Raw genomic sequence first — 26811 nt, 5'->3', positions numbered from 1 at the left:
TACTATTCCCAGAAGGTTCTGCCACTATGGAACATGACCCAAAGTCCCCAGATTTAGATGGGGCCCACTATGTACCAGCCACTATGTTAGGGGCTGGATTTGTAGTCAGAAGTACGGAGTTCAAATTCAAATTCTGTGCTTAGTACGCGTGTCAGCCTGGCCAGGTGCCTTCGTCTCTGCATCTCGGTCTCCTCCTCTCCAAGATGACATCATTGGACAGAATTCTACGGTTGTAATCCTCCCTTCTGTGTTTGTTGGCCTTCATACTTAAATTGAGGGAAGAGGGTATTTTGGATTGAGATCAGACAACTGCCTTCCTTCATCCTATAGCTTACACCGTGTTTATTTTCTTTGTCAGTAAATTCTAAGGATTACTGTCCCGAGTAGGCATAGTTAATGATAACGTAGGAATTGATTCTCTTTATCATTTAACTGTTTGGGTCTTTTCTTACCTGTGTTTTCCCCTTTTTTGGTGCATGCCAGGGTGAACCATCTGGATCGATAAACTGGAACCCAGCGTCCTCAGCAGGCCTCATGCTGTCATCTGGCGTGGAGACGCAGCCAGTACCTCTTGATTCCCCCATGTCTGCAGGGGCGCAGGAGTTGTACACGGAACTTCCAGTAAGCGTCTCCCCGGAGCTTGCTGCAGAATTTGAGCCAAGTGTTATTCCAGTTGCAGAACCTGAAGCCTCGAGCTCCTTGGTGCGGACTTTGCCTTTAGAACCCCAGAGAACTCATGTGGAAAATTGCCGTCAAGACGCTGACCCCATGGGTGATGGGGAAGAGGCGGGGCGTTGTGGCCTGGCCGCCGGCTGTGCAGCTGGAGACCTTGCGGCTTCAGGAGTCCATGCGAAAGAGAGAGCGGAGCAGGAGCAGGAGGGGAGAGCTCTGAGAGCCCCCCAGGAGGGATTGGCAGAAGGCCAGGGGGAGCCTGCCCCAGCGGCTACTGAAGGAGCGTGCAGCTCGTGCCAGGTAAGAGACCAGCCCGCAAGAGTTCTGAATTCCGAACTCCGGGAGCGAGTGCATCAAAAGCAGTCATGAAGTACTTACTGTGTGCTTAGCGCTGGGACATAAGGGGGCCGGACTTCCTGGCTAGTCCCAGCTGCCCGGAGCTCACATTCTCATGGGGAGGAGGCCGGTGGCCAGGCTTGGGGGGTCTTGGGGGCTGTGCGCCGGCAGCAGATGGTCCCAGAATCACGGGCATATTGCAGATGTCACCTGCTTCCCAGGGGGTGTTTTATTCTGGGTTTCAGAGTTCATCCAACGGGCCATTCCTTTATCAGGAGGAGCAGATGTGAAGGAGGGAGGAGTCCTTTCCGTCTGTGGCTGGGGCATTTTCAGGTTAGGACGTGATGGGCTTTTCTCAGTTTAGGGGTGGGACACTTCAGAAATGCCAGACTCATGGCATCAGGGTAGTTTCCCAGAACTGCTTTTGAGAACTCTTTTTTTTTTTTAAATTCTTGGTTATAAGGGAGAGAAAATGCCGTTGTTGAGCCATTTTTCAGTCGTGTCTGACTCTTCATGACCCAATTTGGGGTTTTCTTGGCAGAGATATTGGAGTGCTTTGCCATCTCCTTCTCCAGCTCATTTTGTAGATGAGGAAACTGAAGCAAACAGCGTGAAGTGACTTGTCCAAGGTCACATAGCTAGCAAGTATCTGAGGCCAGATTGGAATCAGGAAGATGAGTCTTCCTGACTCCAGGCGTACCACTCTATCTGCCGTGCCACCTATGTGCCCAGAAATGTTGTAGATGATACAAAAACAGACCCTATCAATAAAAATGTGCTTTTTAAATTTAAACCACTTTCCTCACAACAGTTCTGGGAGGAAGGTGGTGTAATTAGTACAGAGCTAATAAGTGTTGGAGCTTGCATCAAAAGGCAGAACTTTTTGATCCTCTGAGCCTCAGTTTCCCCAACTATAAAGTGGGGCTGTGATAACTACTTGTATCTTCTCCCTTTTTCCCAGGCCTGTTGTGACTCTGGCACTACAGAAATGGGATCTTGTAGGCTTAAAGTGCCCCTGGTCCCTAAATGCCCATCCCCAGGCTGTACTTGCTGTTAGGGTGTTGATTGGCTTTGGCCTTGGGCTCCAGCTCCTTGGACTTCTAAGGGCCTCTCCGACTGTCCTTCCCGAGAGCACTGCCAAGACGTCCCCCGTCTCCCCATTCAGTGTAGCTGCTGTGTCCTGGTATCTGCGAACATAGTAGCAGCTCTTCCACGTGCAAGGGTGATGGTCCCTGCTCTCAGGGCATTTCTGTTCTTCAGAGGGCGGGGGCTGGGAAGGAACAACATGTACGCAGAGAAATCCTTGTTTTAAATAAGGTTTAGCGATATCTTTTTTTCTTGCATCAGCATAGTTTTCCCTCCATTTGTCCCCCTCCCAGAGAGCCATCCCACATAACACAAAATGATTTTTTAAAGACAGAAAGAAGGAAAATCAGACAGCTGATCAATACTTTGAAAAAGTCTGAAGACAGGTACAGTGTGCAATATTTGTCTCCCGTCTCTACCAAGGAGGAGTGAGCTGGGAAAATCTCATACCAACTAAATATTTTAGACACACACGCGCGCGCACACCCACACACACACACCCACGAGTGTGCACAAAGTAAAATGGAAGATGGGGTTGTAGGGAGGAATGTTAACTCCTGAGCAATCAGGGAAGGTCTGGCCCTTGTACTGAGCCGCGGAGGGAGATAGACCAGGGCCGAGGTGAGAGGGCCTGGGGGACAGTCTGGTCTGAGGCAGGGACAGAGCAGAGGTTTCAAGCTTGGCCGGGACTACTCCCTCCCTGATTTTCAGTCCCCTTTCCCTCCCCCCCAGCTGGCATCCAGCATCTTTGCTGTGTCCAGTTGGGATTACCTAGCGCCTTCTGGCTAGAATGAGAACAAGCCCCTGCTTCCTCTTTAGACAGATACTTACTGCGACCCTGCAGTGATTAAGATGGAGAAGACAGGAATAGTGGGATTGGAAAGAAAACTTGAAAGAACAAAATGGGGTCAAGAAGAGGCTGCTGTTTGTTCGGAGAGCCCCTCGTGAGGGCAAAGAGTAAAAGCTGCGTCTTAGCCTCTGGGATATCTATTAGAAAGCTCCTCCAGTCAGCAGCCACCCTGGTTTCTGGAGGCCCTGTGACCAGGCTTGGTGGTCTACACAGCTACCCCAACCCTAACAAAGGTTTCTTTGCAAAGTGAGTCACACTCTGGTGCATCCTGGATTGGTTTCCTGTGTGGCTTCTGACCTGACTTGCGGTCACTGACGGAGTGGTCTGGGCAGGTGGATTGGTGGAGCACATAGTGCCATGTGGTGCCATGGCCTACCCTCTGCTGGCCTCTGGATTGTGGGTGCCTCTCGGTCAGGAATGCTGTGGGAGCCATACCTGCCTCATGCGAATGGGTCCCAGGAGGTGAGCACTGGGATCAGCCCTGGCTGCAGGGCCCTCCAGAATGATGAAGGGGCCCACAGCTGCCTGAGGTCTCAACCATTTCTCTTTGTTGATAAACTTTCCCAGTTGCTAGAGAGGGGATCACATTTGGGCTGCTGGAGTCTAGAACCTCTTATCATTCCTTATCCTCATCAAATGATCACATGCCTCAGACATATTGTAGGTAAGAACAGAAATCAGAGAATCCTAGAAACTGGAAAAGGGACCATAGAGGTCCTGTCTAAGCTCTCATTTGACAAATAGCAAACCTGAGGACTTTCCTTTTCATAAACTTTGCATTCACTGCCTTTATTTTTTTGTTTGTTTGTTCTTTCGGGTTTTTTTTTCTTTCTTTTTTTTTTTTTTTTTTTTAAGCCGGTGGGGTTTAAGTGCCTCCCCAGGGTCCCACAGCTAGTAAGTGTCAGGTGTTTGGTCTGGGGCTGGATTTGAACTCAGGTCCTCCTGACTTCAGGGCCGGTGCCCTACCCACTGTGCCACCCAGCTGCCCCTGCATTCACTGCCTTTAAAGCAAAACAAAAAAGAAATGACCTTTTAAAGCTAGCAACACTTAACGTTATTTTCTCGGAGCAGTGGGTAAGAGAGCATTTTGTGTGGATTAATTTTTTTGTTGTTAAGTGGCTATAAGGCTTTCCTCTCTTGCAAGCTTCCGAAGTTGCTGATGTGGGTGGGAAGGATGAATTACCACCTCGCCAGCCAACAAACCAGTGGCACACATACTTCTCCTGGAGGGAGGCCTTTGGGGAAGCTTCGCTTCTGTGCCTCTTCTCAAGGCATCGGCCTCTTTGTGTCCTCCACAGTTCCACTGTACTGGCTTGATTCTGACTTCTGTGTATCTGTCTCTTTACCTCCTAGCCTCAGTTTCCTCAAATGTAAAATGGAGGCAGTAGCAGCACCTCCCTCCCAGGGTTTTCTTCATGAGAATCCAGTGAAGCCTTTCACACAGGGCCTGCACATAGTAGGTGCTTAATAAATATTGATTGACTTCTTTATTCCCTGGGGTGGGGGGGACACCCCCATCAGTGCCTGGAGGGAAGGAATAGTTTGGTATTTGTCTTTGTGCCCTCACCAGTGCGTGGCTTGTTAAGATATTACTCGATCATTTGTTGAGTTTTACTGCCTTTTGCTGTATATATTCATTCATGCAATGATAACATATTAAGTGCATGGGGTAATACATGCACAGTCTAGAGCCCTGGATGGGAGAAACAGGATGGCGTGGGGAGGGCTTATTGCTGGTTTGAGATCCAGTTGGTTTGAGACATATACAAAGGTGAATAGTGGTGTGGAGAGATGACCTGAGGTCAAAGAAGGAACGATTTTCAGAAGAAATGCAAACTAGCAACCGCCCTATGAAACAGGTGTTCCATATCACTGAAAATGAGAGGAATGCAAATTTTAAAAGTTTTGATATAACAGCTGAGGTTTTTTTTTTTTCACTTCACTCCTGTCAAGTTGGCAGAGTGATAGAAAACATCAGAGAAACATGAGAAGATTAGCGTGAGCCAGTGCAGAGTACAGGAAGGAGAACCAGTTGTTCTGTCAGTGATGTTAGAACTCAGATGAAACGCCAAGACCAAGCTAAGTTACTGTGGAGGAGTGATGACCAGGACTTCCTTATCTTGGTGGAGCTGAGGCATTGTGAGTTCTGTGTTGTGTGTGCTGCCAGGGCTGGTTCTTTTGGCTTTTGTTGTCTTTGTCTTATATAAGGCCAGGTTAGAGAAAGGTGGTGTTGAGTTCGAAGGCTTTATAGGACAATGCCTGGTGTGTAAAACTCAGAGAGCAACAGCTTTCTAAAGGGCACTGGACTCACTCTGGAGACCTTGCTTACACACCTGCTGTCCTCACATTGGACACAGAGCTTCAACTTGCAGAAGCCCCTGTTTGCTCCTTTGTAAAAGGAGTGTACAAATCCTCACACTACCCACAGTGGGCTGCGAAGGAAGGACTTTGTCAGCTGTGAAGTCCCACGTAGAGGGCTTGTGATTTCTGTAATCCTGGTTATGAATTACGCGTGTATATGTGGACAAAAAGCGAAGAAGGCACTTGAGGGGGAGGCCATTTAGTGTGTTTGACAGCCAGTGACTTGACCCCTGAGGACAGCTAAAGTATACGATCAGCCCGTTTATAAGTGGACTCTTCTGGAACAGAGCTCTGTCACAGGGTTTTATTTATCCAGAAGTTTCACGGAGTTTCCAGCCTGGGCAGGGGCCTGTGCAGCTATGGACTTCCATACATTCCTGACCAGGAATCTCTCCTGCCATTGTGTTTGGTCTCCACAGCCTCTCCAGCACCGACTCTTCTGTCATCCTTGCCACATTGCTAGGTGTGAGGTGAAACCTCCCATTTGTTTTAGCTGGCGCCCAGCTGATGGTTGAGCTTTGAGGCCCCTAGTGCTTCTTTAGGAAGGTTTTGTTGTTGGAAAGTGTTTTCTGATAGCAGACCTCAACCTTCTCTGCAGATTCTCACCATCATTCCTGGTTCTGTCCTTAGGAGCCAAACAGACCAAGTCGAATCCCTTTGTCAGGCTCGCAGCTCTTGGTGTACTTGAAGACAGCAGTCGTACCCTCTGAGACTTTCAGTTATTGGGAAAACATTTCCCGTTTGGAAGTCTCTTCTTACTGATTTTTCTAACTTTGGACTTCAACTTGTTGCGAGTCCTTTCAGGACCTTAACATGAAAAACCTCAAATATGAATTTTTCCGACTATAATAAATTCATTAAAGGAATTTCCTTAGGCCTCTCCAGGCTGCTAGCTTTCTCCTGTACAATTCTATAATTCTCAGCCCAGGTCCTAGTCCAGGTGCCATGCTTATTTGATCTAGATAGATGGACAAGTTCTATAGGTTGTCCATATGGGCTGTGGGAATTTTTTATACGTTGGATTTTCCCTCTCAAGTGGCAATGGATTTTGTCCAGGAGGATCTGCAGTGTTCTGAGGCCTCATGCATTCACCAACGCTTTTAGAAGACCTCACCATTTATGAGGAATCTCTTCTTTGTTTTTCTTTATTGAATGTTTATTTCAGTAAATTTCGATGTTTATTCCCTGCCAAACGTCCCTCCCCCCCAAAAAAGAAAGAGAAAACCTTTTTAACAGATATGCATAGTCAAGCTAAACAAATTCTCATATTGACACCATTCAAAAATGGGTCTCTTATTCTGTATATTTATCCTGTCACCTCTTTTTCTGGAGGCCCATTGCATTCATTATCATTGGTCCCCTGGGATCATGGATAATCATTTACTTTTTTTTTTCTCCTTTTTACTTTCTTTCTTTTTTTTTTCTGGTGAGGCAGTTGGGGTTAAGTGACTTCCAAGGGTCACACAGCTAGTAAGTTTCAAGTGTCTGAGGCCAGATTTGAACTCAGGTCCTCCTTATTCCAAGGCTGGCACTCCATCCATTGTGCCACCTAGCTGCCCGCCACAACATTTTTACATGCTTATTGACAGCTTTGATATCTTAATCTGAAAACTGCCTGTTCATATCCTTTCACCATTTATCAATAAGGGAATGGCTTTTTTTTTTAATTTTATAAATTTGGCTTAGTTCCCTATATATTTGAGAAATGAGACCTTTATGAGAAAAACTTGCTCTAAATTTTTTTCTTCCAGTTTCCTGCTTTCCTTCTAACTTAGCAGCATTTATTTCGTTTGTGCAAAACCTTTTCAATTTCATGTAATCAAATCCATTTTACTTATAACCATTCTCCCTATCTCATGTTTGGTCATGAACTCTTCCCTTATCCTTAGCTCCAATAGTAGTTTTTCTATGCTCCCCTAATTTGCTTATGATTCTACCCTTTATATGTAAATTATGAACCCATTTTGAGTTTCTCTTGTTACATGCAGTGTATATGTTGTGAAATGTTGGTGTACTGCTAGTTTCTGCCTGACTGCTTTCCAGTTTGCCAGCAGTTTTTATCAAATAGTGAGTTCTTGCCCATGTAACTTGAATATTTGGGTTTACCAAACACTAGGTAACTGTGGTCGTTCACTTCTGTATATTGTGTACCTAATCTATTCCATTGATCCACTGCACTTATTTCTTATCCAGTACTAGACTGCTTTGGTGATTACTGCTTTATATATTAGTTTGAAATCTAGTACTACTAGGCCCCCTTTCATCATATTTTCCTTGATATTCTTAACTTTTTTTTTCCTCTAGGATGAATTTTGTCATTTTCTTTCTCTAGCTCTTTAAAATTATTCTTTGGTAGTTTGATTGACAAAGCACTGAATAAGAAAATTAATTTAGGTAGCAATGTCATTTTTTATTTTATTGGTTCATCCTACCTATATTTTTCCAGTTGTTTAGATCTTTTATTAACATTAGAAATGTTTTGTAATTCTGTTCATATTTTGTGTGTTCTTGGCAGGTAGACTTCTAAATATTTTATACCATCTGCAGCTATTTTAAATGGAATTTCTCTTTCTGTGTCTTTTTTGAAAAAAAAAATTTTTTTAACATTCATTTAAAAAAATTCTCAATTTTCTCTCTCTCTCCTATTCTTCCCCCATCCACTGAGGAGGCAAGAAATGTGATATCAATTATACATATACATCATGCAAAACATAATTTCTTACTGGGTTTTGTTGGTAACATATAAAAATGCTGATGGTTTATGTGGGTTTGTTTGATGTCCTGCAACTTTACTAAAGTTATCACTTGTTTTGACTAGTTTTTTACTCGCTTCTCTTGAGTTCCCTTAAATATAACATCATATCTGCAAAGAGTGATAGTTTTGTTTCCTCGTTGTCTATTCTTATTCCTTCAATTTCTTTTTCTTGTCTTACTGTTATCATTAACGTTTCTAGTACAATATTGGGAATAGTAATGGTGATGATGGACATCCTCCTGCACCCTGTTCTGACTGAAAAGATTTCTAGTTTATTTCCATTGCAGATAATGCTTGCTTTGGGTTTTAGATAGATACTACTTATCATTTTAAGAAAAGCTGTTTATTCCTGTGCTTTCTAGTGTTTTTAATGGAAAAGGGTGTTTTATTTTGTCAAAAGCCTTTTCTACATCTGTTGATATAATCATGTACTTTTTCTGTTTTTTTTGTTATTTAAATGGTTAATTATGCTTGTAGTTTTCCTAATGTTGAACCAGCCATGCATTCCTGGTATAAATCCAACCTTGTCATAGTATATGATCTTGGTGTTATATTGTTGTAATCTACTTGCTAGTTTTTATTTTAAACTTTTGCATCAGTATTTATTAGGGACATTGGTCTATAATCGTCTTTGTTTTTGCCCTCCCTGGTTTAGATATCAAAACCATATTTATGTCATACGAGAAATTTGATAGGATTCCTTTTTTTTTTCCCCAAATAGTTTATGTAATATTAGAATTAATTGTTCTTCAGGTGTTTGGTAGATAATCATTTGTAAATCCATCTGGTCCTGGAATTTCTTTTGTTTTTTTCCTTAGAGAGCTCATTTATGACCTTTTCAGTTTCTTTTTTTAAGAAAGGGTTACATAAGTATTCTATTTCCGCTTTTAATTGTATTTTTAAAAATATCTTTTTAATTTATATTGGCAGTTTTATTAGCACAGTATTGCTTCAATTTCATCTTCATTGGTTATGAATTCACTCACTCCTTTTCATTTTTGATATTGGTAATTTGATCTTATTTTTTAAAATTAAATTAACCAATGATTTATCTTTTTCCCATAAAGCCAGTTCTTAGTTTTATTCAGTGTTATTTTCCCCCCTCATTTTATTCTCATTTTTCAGATTTCTGTTTTGGTGTTTTGGAGATTTTTAATTTGTTCTTCTAGTTTTTTTAGTTGCATGCCCAATTCATTAACCTGCTTTTTCTTTTATTGATATAAAGATTGAGCGATACTAATTATCCCCCTAAGTATGACTTTTGTTACATCCCACAAATTATGGAATATTTTTTGCCTCGTTTTTGACATTCCCTGTAATGAAATTATTGATTGGTTTTATGATTTGTTCTTTGACCCACTCTTTCTTTGGAATTATTTAGTTTGCAGTTAATTTTTAATCTATGTTTCAAAGGCCCTTTATTGAATGTAGTTTTTGTTGCTTTGTGATCTGAAAAGGGTGCATTTAATATTTCTGCTTTTCTGCATGTTTGTGTGGTTTTTTTATGCACTAATACATGTTCAGTTTTTGTGAATGTGCCATGTAAAACCTGAGAAAAAGATATACTTCTTTCTATTCCCATTCAGTGTTCCCCAGAAGTCCCTCATATATAACTTTTCTAAAATTCTAGTCATCTCTTTATTTATTTTATGATTAGATTTGTCTAGATCTGAGAGGAGTAAATTGAGGTCACCCACTAGCATAGTTTTACTGTCTTTTTCCTATTATAATTGATTTAACTTTTCCTTCAAGAATTTAGACGCTGTGCCATTTGGTGTATGTATGTTTAGTATTATTCTTCGTCTATTGCAGTTTAAGAAGCGCTTGAAGGGGTCGCTAGTGGAAAAAGTTTAAGAAGCCTTGGTTCGTAGTATCTTTTAGCAAAACATAGTTTCTCTGATTTCTTTTAATCGGGTCTATTTTTACTTTGGCTTTGTTTGAGATCTCTGCCTTTTTGACTTCAACTGAAGTATAATAGATTCTGCTCAAGCCTCATATTTTAACCCTGTGTGTCTTTCTGTTTCAAGTGTGTCTCTTGTAAACAACACATTACATTGGTGGATTCTGTTTCTAATCCATTTTGCTGTCTGTTTTCTTTTGTTTTATTGTGGTTCCACAGTATTTGGATGGTCTTTGCTGGTTGCTTGCAGTATTTTCTCCTTTACCTGAGAGCTGTGGAATTTGACTAATATCCCTGGGAGTTTTCATTTTGGGATCTCTTACAGGAGGTGATCAGTGCAGTCTTTTTTTTATTTTATTCCCTGGTTCTAAGATAAATGAGCAGTTTTCCTTTTTAATTTCTTGAAACATGGTGTCCAGGCTCTTTTTTTGATCATGACTTTTAGATAGTTTAGTTATTCTTAAATTATCTCTATTCAATCTGATTTCGAGGTCAGTTTCATTTTCTTTTTTTAATTATTTTGATTTTTTTTTGATGTCTCGTAGAGTCTTTAGCTTCCTCTTGTCTGATTTCTAATTTTTAAGGATTCATTTTCTTCTGTGTTTTGTGTGCCTCTTATCAAACTGTTAATTCTCTTTTTGTAATTTTCTTGCATTACTTTATTTTTTTCAATTACATGTAAAAAAAAATTTTAACATCTATTTTAAAAAAATTTTGAGTTTCAAATTCTCTTCCTCCTTTTTCTCCCTCCTTATTGACAAGGCAAGCATTTTGATATAGGTTGCTAACACATGTGCAGTCATGCAAAACATTTTTCCATATTAGTCATGTTGTAAAAGAGAATACAGACCCCCCCCCACACACACACACACAGAGCACCAACCAAGAAAAATATTATTGGTTGTTTCTCTGCAGGTGGAGAGCATTTTTCATCATGACTCCCTCAGAATTGTCTTAGTTCATTGTAATGCTGAGAATAGCGGTCATTCCCAGTTGATCATCATACATATTGCTGATACTGTGTACACTCCAAATCTGTTTTCATTTTTGACTCTCCATTCTTTCTCCCCGTGATATTGACAGCCATCTTTAGTGAGCATGTATTTCCTTGCTTTATACTTTTCCTGATATTAATGACCAGAAGTTTTTGTATTTGGTAAATAAGGTTATCTTTGCTTTATCTTTAAAGGAGTCTTGTTGTACGTGTGGGAAACATTTTGTTAGAAGAGAACTTCTAAAGAAGGGCATATTTTGTCTACGGAATCATATTTGTTTTCATAGTCAACACACTGGGCTCTTGAGTCCTCTGCTTACTTCATTCATTTGTGTTCGGGCAAACAGGTCATCTTGGGTGGAATATCATTTCTCAGATGTTACTGTTTGGCATACTGATATACCATGAGTTGGTCTAGAAAGTCGCTAAACTATATCTATCCTTTGACCCAAGAATCTCACTGCTAAGCCAAAGAGATTGCAGAGAAGAAAGGGTACAAAAATAGAGCAGTACTTTTTGTTGTAGGAAGGAACTTGAAACAGAGTGGATGGATGGCCCTCAATTGGGGAATGGCTGAACACATTCTGGTGTATGATTGTAATAGGATATTATTGTGCCATGAGAAATGCTGATGATGCAGGATTCAGAGAAACTTGGGAAGACTTCGATGAATTGATGCAGAGTGAAGGGAGCACAATCTTGAACAGTATTACTGAGGACCAGTTGTGGGAAGTGGATTCAGAGAGCTGATCGATCAGGATTAAATATTGGCTTAAGAAAACTGATAATGAAGCACCTATTGGCATAGAGGTGATATACTAGAATGGCTGCATGAGATGGGACCAGTGTGTTGATTTATTTTGCTTGACTCAACTCATTTTGATACAAGAGAGGAATTCTTAGAAGAGGTGAGTGGGTTAGTGGGAATATGGTCAGAGTCTATAAACGTTTATTAAGAATAGTAAGAGTAATAACTAGCATTGATATGTTGCTTACTCTGTGCTAGGTACTGTGCTGAGCACTTTACAATTATTATCTCGTTTGATCCTCACAACTTCCCTGTGCTATTGTTATCTCCATTTTGCATGTGAGGAAACTGAGGTAGGCCAAAGTGAAGTGACTTGCCCAGGGTCCCATAGCTGTCTGAGGCTGGATTTGAATTTGGGTCTTCCTAACTCAGGGCAGGTGCTGTGCTCTGTGGTCGGGATACGAAGGAAGTTGTACATGGTCTAATGGGAGAGACAGTACAATAAAAAGAAGCTGAAAGTGAGGGAGGGACAAAGGTATAAATATACCCTGTGCAGGGATATGATTGAGTCTTGTAGCTGGGGTGGGAAATGATGAGGAAGACACCTTGGGTGTCAGTCCTCCACCCACAAACAGGGCCGGGGGGAGCCCAGGAGGTAAGAATTCCAGGGCTGGTGTCATCTTGCAGAAGGATGAGTTTCAAGAGCTCAGCCGGGTGGAAAATGGTGATGGGACTGCCTCGGTGCCCTCCTCAAATGGGGGCTCCTTCCCGTCTGCTCAGAGGTACCTAGGTGTGAGTTTCAGAATTGAGGAGTGATGGAGATGTGAAAACAGAGGCGACATAAGAGCAGAACAAAGAAGCGATCAGAAATGGCAGGGGGACTCAGGTGAGCGTGCAATGTCCTTGCTGCTTTACTCAGTTTAATGTATCCTTTTCCAAAGCAAATTGTAGATAACCCAAGTTCCTGGTTTCCTCTTCAGCCCCCTTTCTGTCCTTTGTGTAGTGCCATGTTTGTGTTTGTGGATGAATAAGTTAATAATAGAAAGAAAAGATAAAGACTCTCCTTGAGTAAATTTTACTGGACATTTTTCAAAGGCTGCCTGTTCCTTACTGATAGCTTACTCTTCTGTGGATTGGAAAGGAGGTGTGTGTTTGTGGTTGACGATGGTCCCATGCTCAATTTTGGGGTGTGACGAGGGGAGAGGTTGGTCACTCTGAGGTCAGAGCGGCCCAGATGTAGTGCTGCCATCGAGTCAAACGCCCTGTTGTTTTCCAGATGAGGCCAGTGAGGTCCAGACGGCCCAGCTTCAGTGACAGTCACAGAGCATCTGTGTGCCAGGCCCTGGATATGCCACTGCAGCTCATGAAGCAGCTTGTGTGCAGAAGGAGCTCCCCTGCCGATGGGGAGGGGCAGGGCACGAGCAGGGGAGCAGGGGAGCAGCCAAGGCCTCCGTCTGAGCCTCTGAAGGTTGTGCTTGAGCTGTGTGGTGAAGCAGCACGGGATGGTCAGGACAAAGGCACAGAGGCTAGAGAGGGAGTGCTGGTGGGGGAAGGGCAGAGAGAGGCCACTTTCGCTGGATCCCGGCCTGTTGGGGGGAAGGCCGATGAGGCCGAAAAGATCGGTTGAGGCCAAATTGTGAAGAGTGGAAAAGATGGTCCAAGGAATTTGCTTCTGGTAGCAGTAATGTGCTACTTGAGTTGATTGAGTAGGGAAGTGAAAAATCATTTTGGCAGCAGCATGGACTAAAGTGGGGAGTGACTTGAGGCAGGGAGGCCTGTTAGGAGCCTGTGGCAGTCAGGGTCACATAAAGGTAGTCATCATAAAAGGCAGGATTTGAACCCAGCTCCTCTGATGCCAGAGCCAGAGTGTTTTCTTTTCTTTTTTTTTTTTTTTAAAGGCAATTGGGGTTAAGTGACTTGCCCAGGGTCACACAGCTAGTAAGTGTCAAGTGTTTGGTCTGAGGTCGGACTTGAACTCAGGTCCTCCTGACTTCAGAGCCAGTGCTCTATCCACTGCGCCACCTAGCTGCCCCGCCTTTCTTTTTTTTTTAAGTTTATTTTTAGTTAGATTTTGAATTCTAAATTTTTCCCCCTTCCTTTCCTCCCTTCCCTAAAATGGCATGCAATCTGATATAGGCTATACATGTACAATCATATTAAACATATTTCCACATTAGTCATGTTGAGAAAGAAGAATCAGAACAAAAGGGGAAGTCCATGAGGAAAAAAAAGAGAGAAATTAGTCTGCTTCAATCTGCATCCAGACTCCGCACTTCTTTCTCTGGAGGTGGATGGCATTTTCCATCATGAGTCCCTTGGAGTTGTCTTAGATCATTGCATTGCCGAGAAGAGCCAAGTCTATCAATAGTGATTTAGGGCATTTTTTCAAAGGACTATAAATGACTTTAATTTCTTCATCTGAGAACTGCCTGTTTATATCCTGTGACCATTTATCAGTTGGGGAGCGACTTATATTATAAATTTGACTTAATTCTCTCTATATTTTAGAAATGAGGCCCTTATCAAAGACACTGGTTGTAAAAATTCTTTCCCAGTTTTCTACTTTCCTTCTAATCTTAGATGCATTGGCTTTGTTTGTGCAAAAACTTTTCAGTTTAATGTAATCAAAGTTACCCATTTTGCATTTTGTATTGTTCTCTATCTCCTGTTTGGTCATGAATTCTTCTGTTCTCCATAAATCTGATAGGTAAACTATTCCTTGTTCTCCCAGTTTGCTTACAGTATCAGCTTTTATATCTAAATCATGAATGCATTTTTACTTTATTTTATTATATGGTATGAGATTTTTGGTCTATGCTTAGTTTCTGCCATACTGTTTTTCCAATTTTCCCAGCAGTTTTTGTCAAATTGTGAGTTTTTATCCTAGAAGCTGGGGTCTTTGGGTTTATCAAATAGTAGATTACTATAGTCATTGACTACTGTGCCTTGCATGCCTAACCTATTCCACTGATCCACCACTCTATTTCTCAGCCAGTACCAAGCAGTTTTGATGATTACTGCTTTATAATACAACTTAAGATCTGGAATGGCTTGGCCACCTTCCCCTGCATTTGTTTTTATTAGTTCCCTTGATATTCTGTACCTTTTGTTCTTCCACATGAATCTTGTTATCATTTTTTCTAACTCTCTAAAATAATTTTTTGGTAGTTTGATTGGTATGGCACTGTGTCATTTCTTATGAAACAATAGTATTCCATTACATTCATATATCACAACTTGTTTAGCCCCTCAATTTCCAGTTTTTCACTACCACTAAAAGAACTGCTATAATTGTTTTTGGACATGTGGGTCCTTTTCACTTTTTTATGATCTCTTGGGGATACAGACCTAGGAGTGGTAGTGCTGGGTCAAAGGGTATGCAGAGTTTTGTAGCCCTTTGGGCATAGTTCCAAATTTCTCTCCAGAATGTTTGAATCAGTTCACAATTCCACCAGCAATGCCTTAGTGTTCCAATTTTCCCACGTATTTTCCCAACATTTATCATTTTTCCTATTTTGTCATGTTAGCCAATTTGATAGAGTAGGTACCTTAGAGTTGTTTTAATTTGCATTTCTCATAGTGATTGAGAGCATTTTTTCATATGACTATAAATAGCTTTAATTTCTTCATCTGAAAGCTGCCTGTTCATATCAGTTGGGCAATGACTGATAGATTTGATTCAGATCTCTATATAGTAGAGAAATGAGGCCTTTATCAGAAACACTAGCTGTAAAAATTGTCTCCCACTTTTGTTTTCCTTCTCATCTTGGTTGCATTGGTTTTGTTTGTGCAAAACCTTTTTAATTTAATATAGTCAGAACCATGCGTTGGTCAGAAAAAGCGATACAAGGACACTCTCAGGGTCTCTCTTAAGAACTTTGGAATTGATTGTGTGGCATATGAGGGACGCTGGCACAGACCACCCAGCATGGCATGCCCATTCCATGGGCAGAGCAGAATTGAAGGAGCTCAAAAGAAACCTGAGGATGCGCCAATTTAGAAAATCCACCCTGAAAGTTCCTGTGGACTATTTAACCTGTGGTAGAGCCTTCTGAGCTCCTCTTGGTCTAATCAGCCCAATCAGACGCACTGTAACTTGACTCCAGCGTAGTGATATCACTTTGGTCCTCCTTGAGAAGGAAGGACAACAATCAACCAGCCCACCAGGGGGTCAGAATTCCTGCTGTGGGGAGGAGTCTGATGGCGGAAATATGCTAGTCATTGACAAATGAGTTCAGGTGTCTTGCAACATCAGTAAGATTTCACTCTCAGGGTGCTAGGCAGCTCGGGTGAGGGGACCACTTGGGGGAGCTGATGGAATGCTATTTCTCTCCTTTCCTTACAGGTAGGCCAGGCCAGGCGATAGGTGGAGGGAGCAGGATGGAATGGCATTTTTCTGTTCCCTGCCCACAGGAATGGTCCAGGAGACTGGCATGTAATGGAATGCTGCCTTCTCTCTGGCGGGCAGGTCCCCTGCAAGTGGAAAGAACCAGCCTAGGAGACCCATATGGGATGGAGTGGTGCCTTTCTCTCCCCTGCCTGCCATCAGGGAATGGCCAGTCTAATCTCATTTTATCAGTGGCACAGCAGATCTAGAGGTGACTTGTCCAAGGTCATCTGGAGTCAAAGATGAGTATAAACGTAAGGTCTGCAGTTGAATTGGGGCAGGAAGAGAGGCTGCCAGGTTATGTATGGAGAGCAGCACTTTCATCTCTTTTTGTGTGTGTGGTGGGGGAGGGAAGCTGTGAACGGTATTTTCCTGCTCAGAGGAGGGGTTTCTCCGAACACAGATGAGTAATGTGACATTTCAGAAGTGTATTTTATGCCAGTGGTAAGGTTTAAATTAAAACAGATTCTTTCAGGAATATGCAAAAGAAGACCTAATTCAGAAGATGAAGAAAAAGAAACTTCGTTGCTGAAGCAGGAATCTGGTCTGTTTGTTCCCTGAGAGTCCTCAGCCCTCGGTTAGGGTCTCCCTGGAGGTCTTGGAGCTTGATGTGATCCACCTGGCAGCTGTCTCCTGCCCCTGAACCTCCTCTTTTCTTCCATTCCCGTGTCCTCATGCTTTACCAGAATTCACAGCTGGCTATGGCACCCTCCCCTTCCACAGGCCCCATTGTCCCCACCTTGCATTTGTAATTAGTGATGATGATAATAGCTGGCCATAAGGCCGCTTAGCATTCGGCAGACACGGCCGTAGTGGAGCCTCAGCTCTGTGCAGGGGTGCCACATACAGCATCCTCATTTTACTTGTCAGGAAAGTAAGCTCAGATGGAAGGATTTGTTTGCCTGCAGTCCCTGTGGGAGGTGTGGGATTTGAACCCTTGTCTCTAAGTTCCACGGTCAGCTCTGTTTCCTGTGCCAGGGTACCTCCTGTTTCTGTAGAGTGAGTGCAGTGATTCAGTAAGCACCAGGATAGGATGGATGTCAGGCTTTCTCTAGCACACCGAGGTTCCCAGTGGTACAAGTCTTCTCTGTCTTTTTCCCAGACAAGATATCTCTGGTTCAGCTCTAAAACCGATGACCCGCTTTCCATAGTTTCCAAAAGTACGAGCCGCTGGTCTCCCTGGGCGCCCCCATCCCCGTAGGTATTGCTCGGGTCACCCGGCCTCCAAGAGGAGGGGCTTGGCTTTCAGGTCAGGGCTTCTGATTTGAATGCCGGTTCTCTTTTCGTTGTGCCCTGCTTACTAGGTATACACTTATGTATACACCTATTTTCTTGTTAAATAATTAAACCATAACGGAATACAAACCAGTCTTCCTCATGGGTAACTGCGTTTTCCCTATCTCGTTTTTGAACAATTAAGTGGATCGCTGGTTGTGTGGATAAGTGACAAGGGGCTGTGCTTGGTGTTGTTGCCTCTGGGTGAGCTGCCTTTCCCCAGTGGGTGGGGGTGGGGCTGCAGGAAGACTTCCAGGCCCAGCTGACTCATGGCTCTTTCTCTAGGTGGTCCTCAGGAGGCAGCGGAGTGGGAACCCCTCTGAGGATGAGCCGCAGCGCACAGGTAGGGACGGATTTCTGCCAGCTTTCTCCCTCCCCCTAGGCTAGTCTTATTTTCCCTATTGTGATGGAGAGGGGGGTTTGTTGGAGCTTTAATTTTCTTCAAAAAAAAAAAAGATTAATAGCTTTCTGTTTTATCCCTCTACTTCTCCTCTAAAAATAAAAAATCACTTTATTTTCACCTCTAAGCGTTCTCTCCCTCCCCTTCTCCACCCGTTGTGAAAGAAAGAGAAATAAAGCCCATTAGGAATATGTACAGACGTGAAAAACATTTCTGCATCAGCCATGTCTTCCTCCCCCTCCCCCTCCTCCAAAAAAAGGAGAAAAGAAGGAAGTAGAAGAAAACGTGCATCAGCGTGCACTCTGAGGCCGTCGCGTCTGTCGGGAGGTAGGTAGCACGGTTCATCATGAGTCTGTTGGAATTGTGGTGGGGCGTTGTGTAGATCAGAGTTAATAAGTCTTTACAGTGTTGCAGTTACTGTATAAACAGCTCTCCATTCTGCATCGGCTCATACAAGTTTTCCCAGGATTCTCTGAAACCCTCCCCTTGGTCCTTTCTTTCTAGTACAGTAGTGTTCCGTCCCATTCACCCGCCATTCCGCAGTTTGATGGGCACACTGCCCTCAGCTTCCAGTCTCCCTGCCTGTTTCCTCAGCTCTTGTGTGAAGATGGTGCACTGACTCATGGGGCTGTGGTGGGGTGAGTGCTTTGTCCCCTGGGGGGCACTACCAGTGCGACATTGGTGCTCCCTCCACCGGTAGAGATAGCGGCCTCTCTAGCCGCAGCAGAGGGTTTGAGGAGTTGCTGGGTACTCCTCTTCAGCAGTGACCCTGTGCTCCCTCCACTGGCTGGTCCCCGTGACAGCCCATCACCGGGGCCCAGATCGGGAGCTTTTCTGGTACTCTGCTGGCAGAGTGGGGGGCAGCCTGGGGTCACCTGCCTCCCACAGGAGGAGGATGGGCTTGGAAGATTAGTGTTGGGACTAAAGCAGCACCTCGCCTCCTGGAAATGCTGTGTCTTTGTACCCTCAGGACCTGCTACCGGCCTGGTGCACAGTGGGCCCTTAATAAAGGAGGTGGGAAGGATCAGATGAACTCGTCTTTTAAATCGGAACTGCTTCTCTAGGAAATTGAGTTCCTTCTGGACCACCGCTGCCCCCTGACCCTTTGGTCCTGTGCTTCGCACTGGTGATCTGTCTAGGGAAGGGGGTCCCTGCTGGATGTCTCCTCTGGGCGGTGGTGATCAGTGTGAACCCACCTGGAGGAGGGACCCGGTCTCCCCAGCTTACGTGGTGAAGGGCAGCAGGCAGGAGGAACTTTCTGTGCAGCTTCGAGGAGTTTTGAGTTTTAAGCTGAGGACCATGAGCTCGATGCCACTTAGCCCCTTACAGACCTAGACCCTAAGAAGATGGTCACTCTTGGTCCTCCAGTGTTCTTGCTGTGCTCACTTTGTTAGGTTCTGTGTGCACAAAGAACAGTAAGGCTGGACTCAGTCTTCAAGTAGCTCCCGCTCTAGTACGATCTGGTCACTCTGGACTCTGCTGTCGTTGTATTGAGCTAGCCACGGCCCTAGTTTTCTCCTGGGAGGAGCCTTAGTCAGGAGCCTCAGAGTTGGCCTCTGTGGGCCCCCAGGAGGCCTGTCCCAGCTGGGTTCTTCCCCCTAGGACCACGGCCACTTTTCCCTCAGCTTTCATTCATGGGTTGGAACCAGTTCTCTGCCTTTTCTGAAACCGTTTTCCTGGGCTCTCTTGGAAATGCTGTAGAATGGAAACTTTTATCAGAAGTGTTTAGTGGAGAGGGAATCCCAGCTGAGCTCCCACTTCCCCAGGGGTTACTGAAGGGAAAGAGGCGGGAGGTAGGGGTCCAGAAGGGGACCTGAAGAGTCTCTGAAGGAGGGTTGCCACTCTGCTTGTGTGAGCACTGGGACAAAGTCACATTGGGATTGGGAATCAGCTGTTCCTGGCACCAAATTTGGCACCCTATCTACAATGTTACATGCAGCTCTTTGACCTTGGGGGGTCACAGGCAATCCAGTGGGGCCTCTTGTCCAAACCAGTGACCAGCTAGTGTTTCCATCCTGGTACCTGGTCACATTTGTAAGTGAAGCTGAGGTCAAGAACCAGAGGTGGTTTTCGGTGGAGTATGAGTGGCTGCCCCCTTCCTGCATGGCCTGGCCCCCACAGGCCATCACCCTCTCAGTACCTGGCGCCCTTACACGCTGGACCTCTGTCTGTCCACTCTGCTGTTCTCCCTTCCTGACTCCTGAGATCCAAAATTACCTCTCGTGTGCTATGTCAATTAACCCTGCTTTACAACTGAGGCATCAGGAGGTCTGCCTCGCACATACTGCACATACCAGCCTTTAGTAAATATTGTTGGATTGGAGCGACCTGCTGGTGGTCTCAGAGCAAGCTGTGGCTTCAGGGTCTCTCCTTTCTCCCCCCTCCATCCCCGTGCCCTGAGGCCTGCATGGATTTGGGCCTGCTCAGGCAGTACCGCTGGCAGCAGCAGCTCATGAGGAGGATGTGTTAGCCCATGGCCGTCTTTAATTGGTCGAGCAGTGTCGGACACCTGGCCTCTCCTGGCCCTGCCTGACTCACCCCATGCCCCTGGTGCCCATGGTTACTTTCCCTCTGCATCTGGATTTCACAATGATGTTGCTGCTTCCTCCCGGAGGGAGAATAGAGCCCATCTGAAGGAGGCTGCTCTCATGGACTTTCCTTCTGAGGGGGGCCTGGAGGCAGGGCGCTAGGTCTGTGATTGCATCGGTGTCCAGAATCCCCTGTCCAGATGCTCTGAGCAGCAACTCAGAGGGACCGCTCTGAGTTGGAGAGCTGGGGCTGGCCAACCGCCAGCCCAGATGGGCTCCTGGCCGAACTTGAGCCCGGGTCTTCCCTGACTTCAGGCTGTAGTCACTGCTCTATGTTACTTCTCACCCTTCCGATGAAGATGTTTAGTAAATCTGATCTATTATAACATTATTTCTTAAAATACTTTTTAATCAAACCTGGACTCCGGGTCATAGAATCATAGGATTTTGAACTCATCTAGTTCAATTCTCTCATTTTCCAGAGGAGGAAACCAAGGCCCAGAGAGGCCAAGTGAGTTAAGTTCCCACAGATAGTACATGGCAGAGCAGATACTGGAACCAAGGGCGTCTGTCACCAAGTCCTTGTGCTTTCCCACCATTTCCCCAGAATTGAAGTGTCCATTCACAAGGTTCAAGGATATGGTGGTTTGGGGGATAAATGAAGCCCAGTGTAACTGGGGCTGGGGGGTGGGTGGAAGGGACAGCAGCATCAGGGAGAGCTCCTGGTGATGCACTCCATGAAGAGGATGCGGGACAAAAGGGCGGCCTCAGGAGGGGAGATACTTACTGACATATTGTGGGGAAGACGTCAAGTGCTTATGTATGGATGCCATATTCGTTTCTTTTTTGTGAAAACTTACATTGGTTTAGCTCATTCAGAGCGGTGTTTTGATGCTGAATAAAGCCACAGTGCCATACCTACTCCCAATGCTTGGTTTTGTTTTTTTCTCTGTTTTCCTTTAGACTTGTTATTGCCCCAACCCCACAACAGATCAACAGTTTAGCTTATCCAAGGGATTCTGTTTGGGTTCATGTGTGGTCTTCATGTAGAAGTTGTGTAGACGGTCTTTCAATATTTCAAAATCAGATTTCTTTTGGATGACCAAAGCTGACCAATACAAATTTTCCAAAGATTTCCATGTGGTGACTGCTTAATCAATATACGTATTCATTTGTGGAACCCCAAGAACCATGTTCAGATGCTGCCTAAGGGGATGGACTCTGGGATAGGGAAGAATCCCTGAAAGATCACTTATCCCCTGCCTGGGTGAGCCTCCGGGCAGTCTGGAAGGACAGAGGCTTCCCTAAGAGTAGACAGCAGTCTAATCATCTTTAAAACAGAGGTCTTATTAAATGGGGAGTTAAAGAGGATTGGGGGTGTGTGTGTGTGTGAGACAGACAGACAGAGACAGGGGAGGGGGAAGAGCGTCTTCCTCGAGCCAACGACCTCCGTGGATTTGAGCAGATTATATCCTTATGTGCCTTCTCACCCCAATGCAGTCCTGTCCTTGGTGGAGCCTGCCCACTGGCGCTTTCCCCAGGCCCTTTGAGGCTGTCCCGAGGCTTGGCTGCTTTCATTGACCCCTTGTGATCATACCTGGGATGATTTCCTTCATGCTACTTACCTCGCACAAGTCATCACCATTGGTGATGCTCCATGACATTCTCTTGTTCCTGAGGTCCCTTGCCTGGTGGTGTCCTATTAGTCACGGCCACATGGCATCTCTAGGAGGTGGAATTGTCAGAAAGATAGGTTCCCATGGCAGTGAGCCATCTGGGATCATTGGAAGTGCTGAGCATTTTTTAAAAATTTCAGTTCTCTTTTTTATTCTGAATCTAACAATTATCAGCAAAAATAAACACACACACACATGTATGTGTAGGACAGAAGAGAATTCTGTTTGAAACCATGAGCTTGTCATATGTAGTTTGTTTTTCTTTAAAAACATATACATATTTAATATTGTAATAATGAACTTGCCACGTCAGTCCCTTTGGGAATTTCTTTTCTTCTACTTTTTAATACTTTACTGATGCTCTTTTTTCATCTCAAACACATCCCACTGACTCACTCCCCTTGCCCCAGGAGCCTTCTCTTACAACAAATAAACAGAGTCAAGCAAAGTAATTCAGCTCATTCACTCCATCTGGCGGGGGCTGCCTCTTCCCCCCCCCCCCCCCCCAGGCCACCTTTTTGCCAGGCACAGGTGGCTGACCTTGTGACCGGGAAAGCATTGTCCCAGCCCCAGACCAGGCTGCTTTCTTCTCCTTTTTGGGCCTAGCTCATCCAGGATAGCCTAACAGTGGGCCAGCCACTGATTACATCTCATCCTCTGTGCTGTGTTCCGTCTTCGTCCCCGTTGTGCATATATACGTGTATGTGGCTCAGCCGGCCTTTTGTGTTACAAAATGGGGAGGAGGGGAAACGTAGACAAAAGGGGAGAAAATCTTTGGAGTCTTTCCAAGGATGTAGATCCAGACAGAAACAAAAGGCTGAGATGGTACCTTTGTAAAAGAACTTTTCTTCACTCCAGTCCTAGGAGGCAAGAAGCAACGTCCTCGTTTTGCAGGTGAGTGGACTGAGGCTCTGAAAGCTGGGGTGGTTTTCCCTTGCTCCCACATCCAGTCAGCCTCTGAGTCAGGCCTCCTGCCTCCAGACCAAACATTCTTCTCCTTGCCTCATTAATGCCTTTGGATGTGAGTTATACCCTGTGGTACCACCCCCAGAGTTTGTATTATTCTGGGAGGAAAATAATTTCATGAAATAGCTGCTAAGCCTTTGACAAATTCCATTTAATTCCACAAGTATCTGTGAAAAAACACACCCTGTGGGCAGAGGATTGTGCTGGGTGCTTGGGGCAGGGCATGGGCCTGGGGTCATGTTGGTGTGGGTACCTCCTCATCACTAGGACAGGCTGGCACTTTCTCTGTAATTTAGGGATTTGTCTCGAGCGCTGAGTGGGGACGCAGCCAGTCTGTCTTCAAGGCAACAACAACGATAATAGCTTTTGTTAAGGACCTACTGTGTGCCAGGCACTGTGCTAAGCGCATTGTAGGTATCACCTGTTTGATCCTCACAACAACCTTGGGAGGGAGATGCTGTTATTGTTCCCATTTTACAGATGGGGAAATTGAGGCAATCAGAGGTGAAATGACTGGCTCAGGGCCACCCAGCTAGTGAGTGTCTGAGGCTGAATTGGAACCCAGGTCTTCTTCCCTCCAGGCCCAGTGCTCTGTGCACTGGTGTTCCCAGGCAGCTTCCCCAGACCAGACAGCCTCGTGGCCAGCAAGGAAAACAAGCCAGCTTCCTGCCATGGCTCAGTCTGTAGGGGCTGAGATAGGCACTGAGAGTGTGGGCCGTGTTAAACCGTGTTAGACCATGTGTGACCTCAGGAGGCCGGGAAAGGGGAGCGTGAATTTTGTCTGTGAGTGGGGAGGCCAAGTGCTTGTAGGCATTTAAGAGGATAACGCCCACAAATTCATCTGGGGTTAATGAGGCCACTGACCTCTCTGCCTCCAAAAAAGATGGTGGCGAGGAAAAAAGCACATCTGTGAGTCAATCAGTTTATTCTAATTGCAATTGGCCATTGTGGAAGAACAACCACCAGACGGGGAGTGTGTACGGGGCTGACCTAGAAATGAGCTCAAGTTCCTGCTGCAGCATGGAAGTGAAACCAGGGTCAGGAGCTTCCTCATTATCTATTTCCAATGACTTCTTTGCAAATTAGACCTGAAGGTATTTCTTTTGTCTTTTTTTTGGTTTGTTTGTTTTCCGGAAGTTTTAGAAGGATGCATGGAAAGGTATCACTCCGCTTTATACTATTTGACTACAAAAGCTTTGGTTAAGGGGGTCTTTCCCCCTTTCTCAGGCACCTCCATGTGAAACCTGTGCATCTAGCATTTACAACAGTGGAGCCTGCCCATTGGCGCTAGCATCCCCGTAATGATTCTAGTAAGATGAAATTCAGTGTGGATAGAAAGAAAAGCTCCATAGACGAAAATGTTTGTGCCAGCCCCTCAGGAGATAAGTAACAGAGATGTGCAAATGAAGTGTGAGGATGGATGACCAAATTGTGGTATGTGAATGTAAGGGGATGTTGCTGTGCTCTAAGAAATGACCAGCGTGATGAAGACTAAAAAGCCCGGGAAGACTTAGATGAACTGATAGAAAGGAAAACCAGTGGAGCCAGCAATGTGGAGGGCAAGAACGAAAAAAATGAAACGATGCTTTGTGACTCTAATGACCTCTTTGGCCCCAGAAAAGATGAGGAAATGCACTGCCTTTTGCAGAAGTGGGGAAACTCTTGGTGTGCGGTGTTGCATGTGGTGTCGGGCTCAGGTGACATGTTAGATTGTTTTTTTCTCTTTTTAAAAATTTCATTAAAAGGAAAGGCGGGTTGTTGGCGAGGACATGTATTCAGAAATAAAGGCAGTGTTAAAACAAGGTCAAGCACTTAAAAAAATCTTCAGAGATAAATTTAAAATCACAATTCAAAAAAAGGTTGGATAACCACTTGTCCATTGTGGATTGGATTTAATGGCCAAGGTAAGACAACAACACCCCCTGAGACCACCAGAAGTATGCTCTTTGTTGGTTATCAATCACTTTTTGCACTGTGGGGTCACAGAACAGAAAACTGTTTATGAGAGAGAGAAACAGATGGTACATTCAAACCTTTGTATTTCCTTGAACCCATATGCTCTCAGTTTCTTCCAAGTTCTGAGCATGAAAATCTATTTCTGAAACCAAGTAATAAGCCCCAGTCTCGGTTATTGAAACCCCAAAGAGTAAATACCAATATAAACACAACTAATGGCATTATCAAGTTAACAAGCCTTTATTAAGCACCTACTGTGTGCCAGGTACTCTGCTAAGTGCTAGGGATTCAAAGAAAGGCCAAAATAGCTCCTGCCCTCAAGGAGCTCCCAGTCTAATGGGAGAGACAATGTGCAAACACCTCTGAATGTTCAGGATACACCTCAGGTCAGTTTTTTCTGGTTTGGACAGTGGTATGTGGTTGTATTTGCAGAAGGGGTGTAGTTCTAGGTTACAATACTTGAAAAGGTTAATGTTGGTGGGCTGGTCTGACAAAGGGCAGACCATGGAATAATGCCCGAGTAAGCAGCGGTTCCCTCACAAAGACACCTTGACAACCATTTCTTGACCTTAGCTTTGGCTTTTGCCCATAGCGTCTGTTGAAATTAGGCATTTCTGAAATTACCATCACCTTCTGGCTAAAGACACTCCATATTCCGGTGGGCTGCATAGCCGATGCTGAGTTAAGCAACGAGCCTTCAACCTAGAAAGATCCCTAAATTGGCATTTTGGGTAAATAAGTGTATAGTCACTCTTTTCATTTCGTTTTTTATTGTTTGATGCCTCTCGTTTTTACATCCTACTCATTTCCAGATGCCCTACTAAGAAAGGCTTCTCTTGTGTCTGTGTTCACTCTTAAAATCTGAACATAAGATTTCTTCCTCAACAGCAAATTCAGCCTCAGACAGTTGCTAGCTTTGTGACCCTGGGCAAGTCACTTAAACTCTGTTTGCCTCATTTTCATCTGTAAAATGGGGATAATAATAGCACCTACCTCCTAGAGTTGTTTTGAGGATCCAATAAGGTGGTCATTGTAAAACATTTATCTCAGTGCCTGGCACACAGGAAGCAGCATATGAATGTTAGCTGTTATATTATTTATCATCATCATCGTCGCTTTAGCCGCACTTCTGTGTCTGTTCCCCTTCCTGAACGTGCCCCATATTTGGCTGAACCTGGTTGTTGCAGCCTGTTGAGCTGACTCATTCCCTAGCTTGTAACTGATCTGTTGTTTATTTTCCCTTATATACTGAACCAAGCCAGGTTTGTGGGGAGTCCGTGCTTGCCATTTTTCCATGCACAGAAATGCCTATTTATTCCTTCCTTTTGTTTCCTAGGCCCTAAGCTGTTTTCCTATCCGTGACAAACAGTTCTGCCAAAACCCACGGTGGGTTAATCCTGGGTGGGGGATGGGGACTGGACTTTGTTATATAACCTTGTCAGAGGTTTTATGAAAGTCTGAATAATGCCACCCAGCTCCTCCTTAGCTATTATTTGGTTTTTTTTCCCTTGATGAATTCTAGTTTATTAAACTGAGGTGTTCCCTTATAGAAAGAACATCGCCTCCTTTCTTTATCCAAGTCACTCCTGCTTAAGTGTTCAGCGGTCCTGCCCTTTATCAGCCAGGTAGATCTCAAGTTCACTGTTGTGTCATTGCCAGGTGCTCTTCTAGCCCTGTTTTTCCGGATGGGAAGCACAATCGAAATTCAGCCTCTGATAGAATGGTTCCATAGTCCACACTCCTACAGGGAGTGTGATGTTCAGGTCTGGACGAGAGCCGTCAGTGGAGGCTGACCAGAAAGTTGGAGGCCTTAGACCTAGTCACGAGGATCAGCTGATGCTCCATGGGCCCTGAAGTGCAGAACTAGGAGCAGTGGAAGCGAGTGGGAGAGGAGGATTCAGGACAGACCTCCTGACCTCGG

General features: G+C 44.6%; 1 protein-coding gene across 1 annotated transcript in view; it reads left to right on the top strand.

Moving 5' to 3' along the window:
- PRR14L (proline rich 14 like) overlaps positions 1–26811 on the top strand; it is a 61555-nt gene that overhangs the window by 13345 nt on the left and 21399 nt on the right. Inside the window, exons 3-4 of the mRNA XM_027864022.1 lie at positions 484–972; positions 17650–17707. Of these exons, the coding sequence (XP_027719823.1) occupies positions 535–972; positions 17650–17707 (496 nt within the window). The 5' untranslated portion in view covers positions 484–534. The remainder of the gene's footprint in view (positions 1–483; positions 973–17649; positions 17708–26811) is intronic.

This window comes from Vombatus ursinus, unplaced genomic scaffold (genome assembly GCF_900497805.2).
Source record: "Vombatus ursinus unplaced genomic scaffold, bare-nosed wombat genome assembly UNPS02001287.1, whole genome shotgun sequence".
NCBI classification, from domain to species: domain Eukaryota; kingdom Metazoa; phylum Chordata; class Mammalia; order Diprotodontia; family Vombatidae; genus Vombatus; species Vombatus ursinus.
This window is presented reverse-complemented; position numbering and strand designations above follow the sequence as displayed.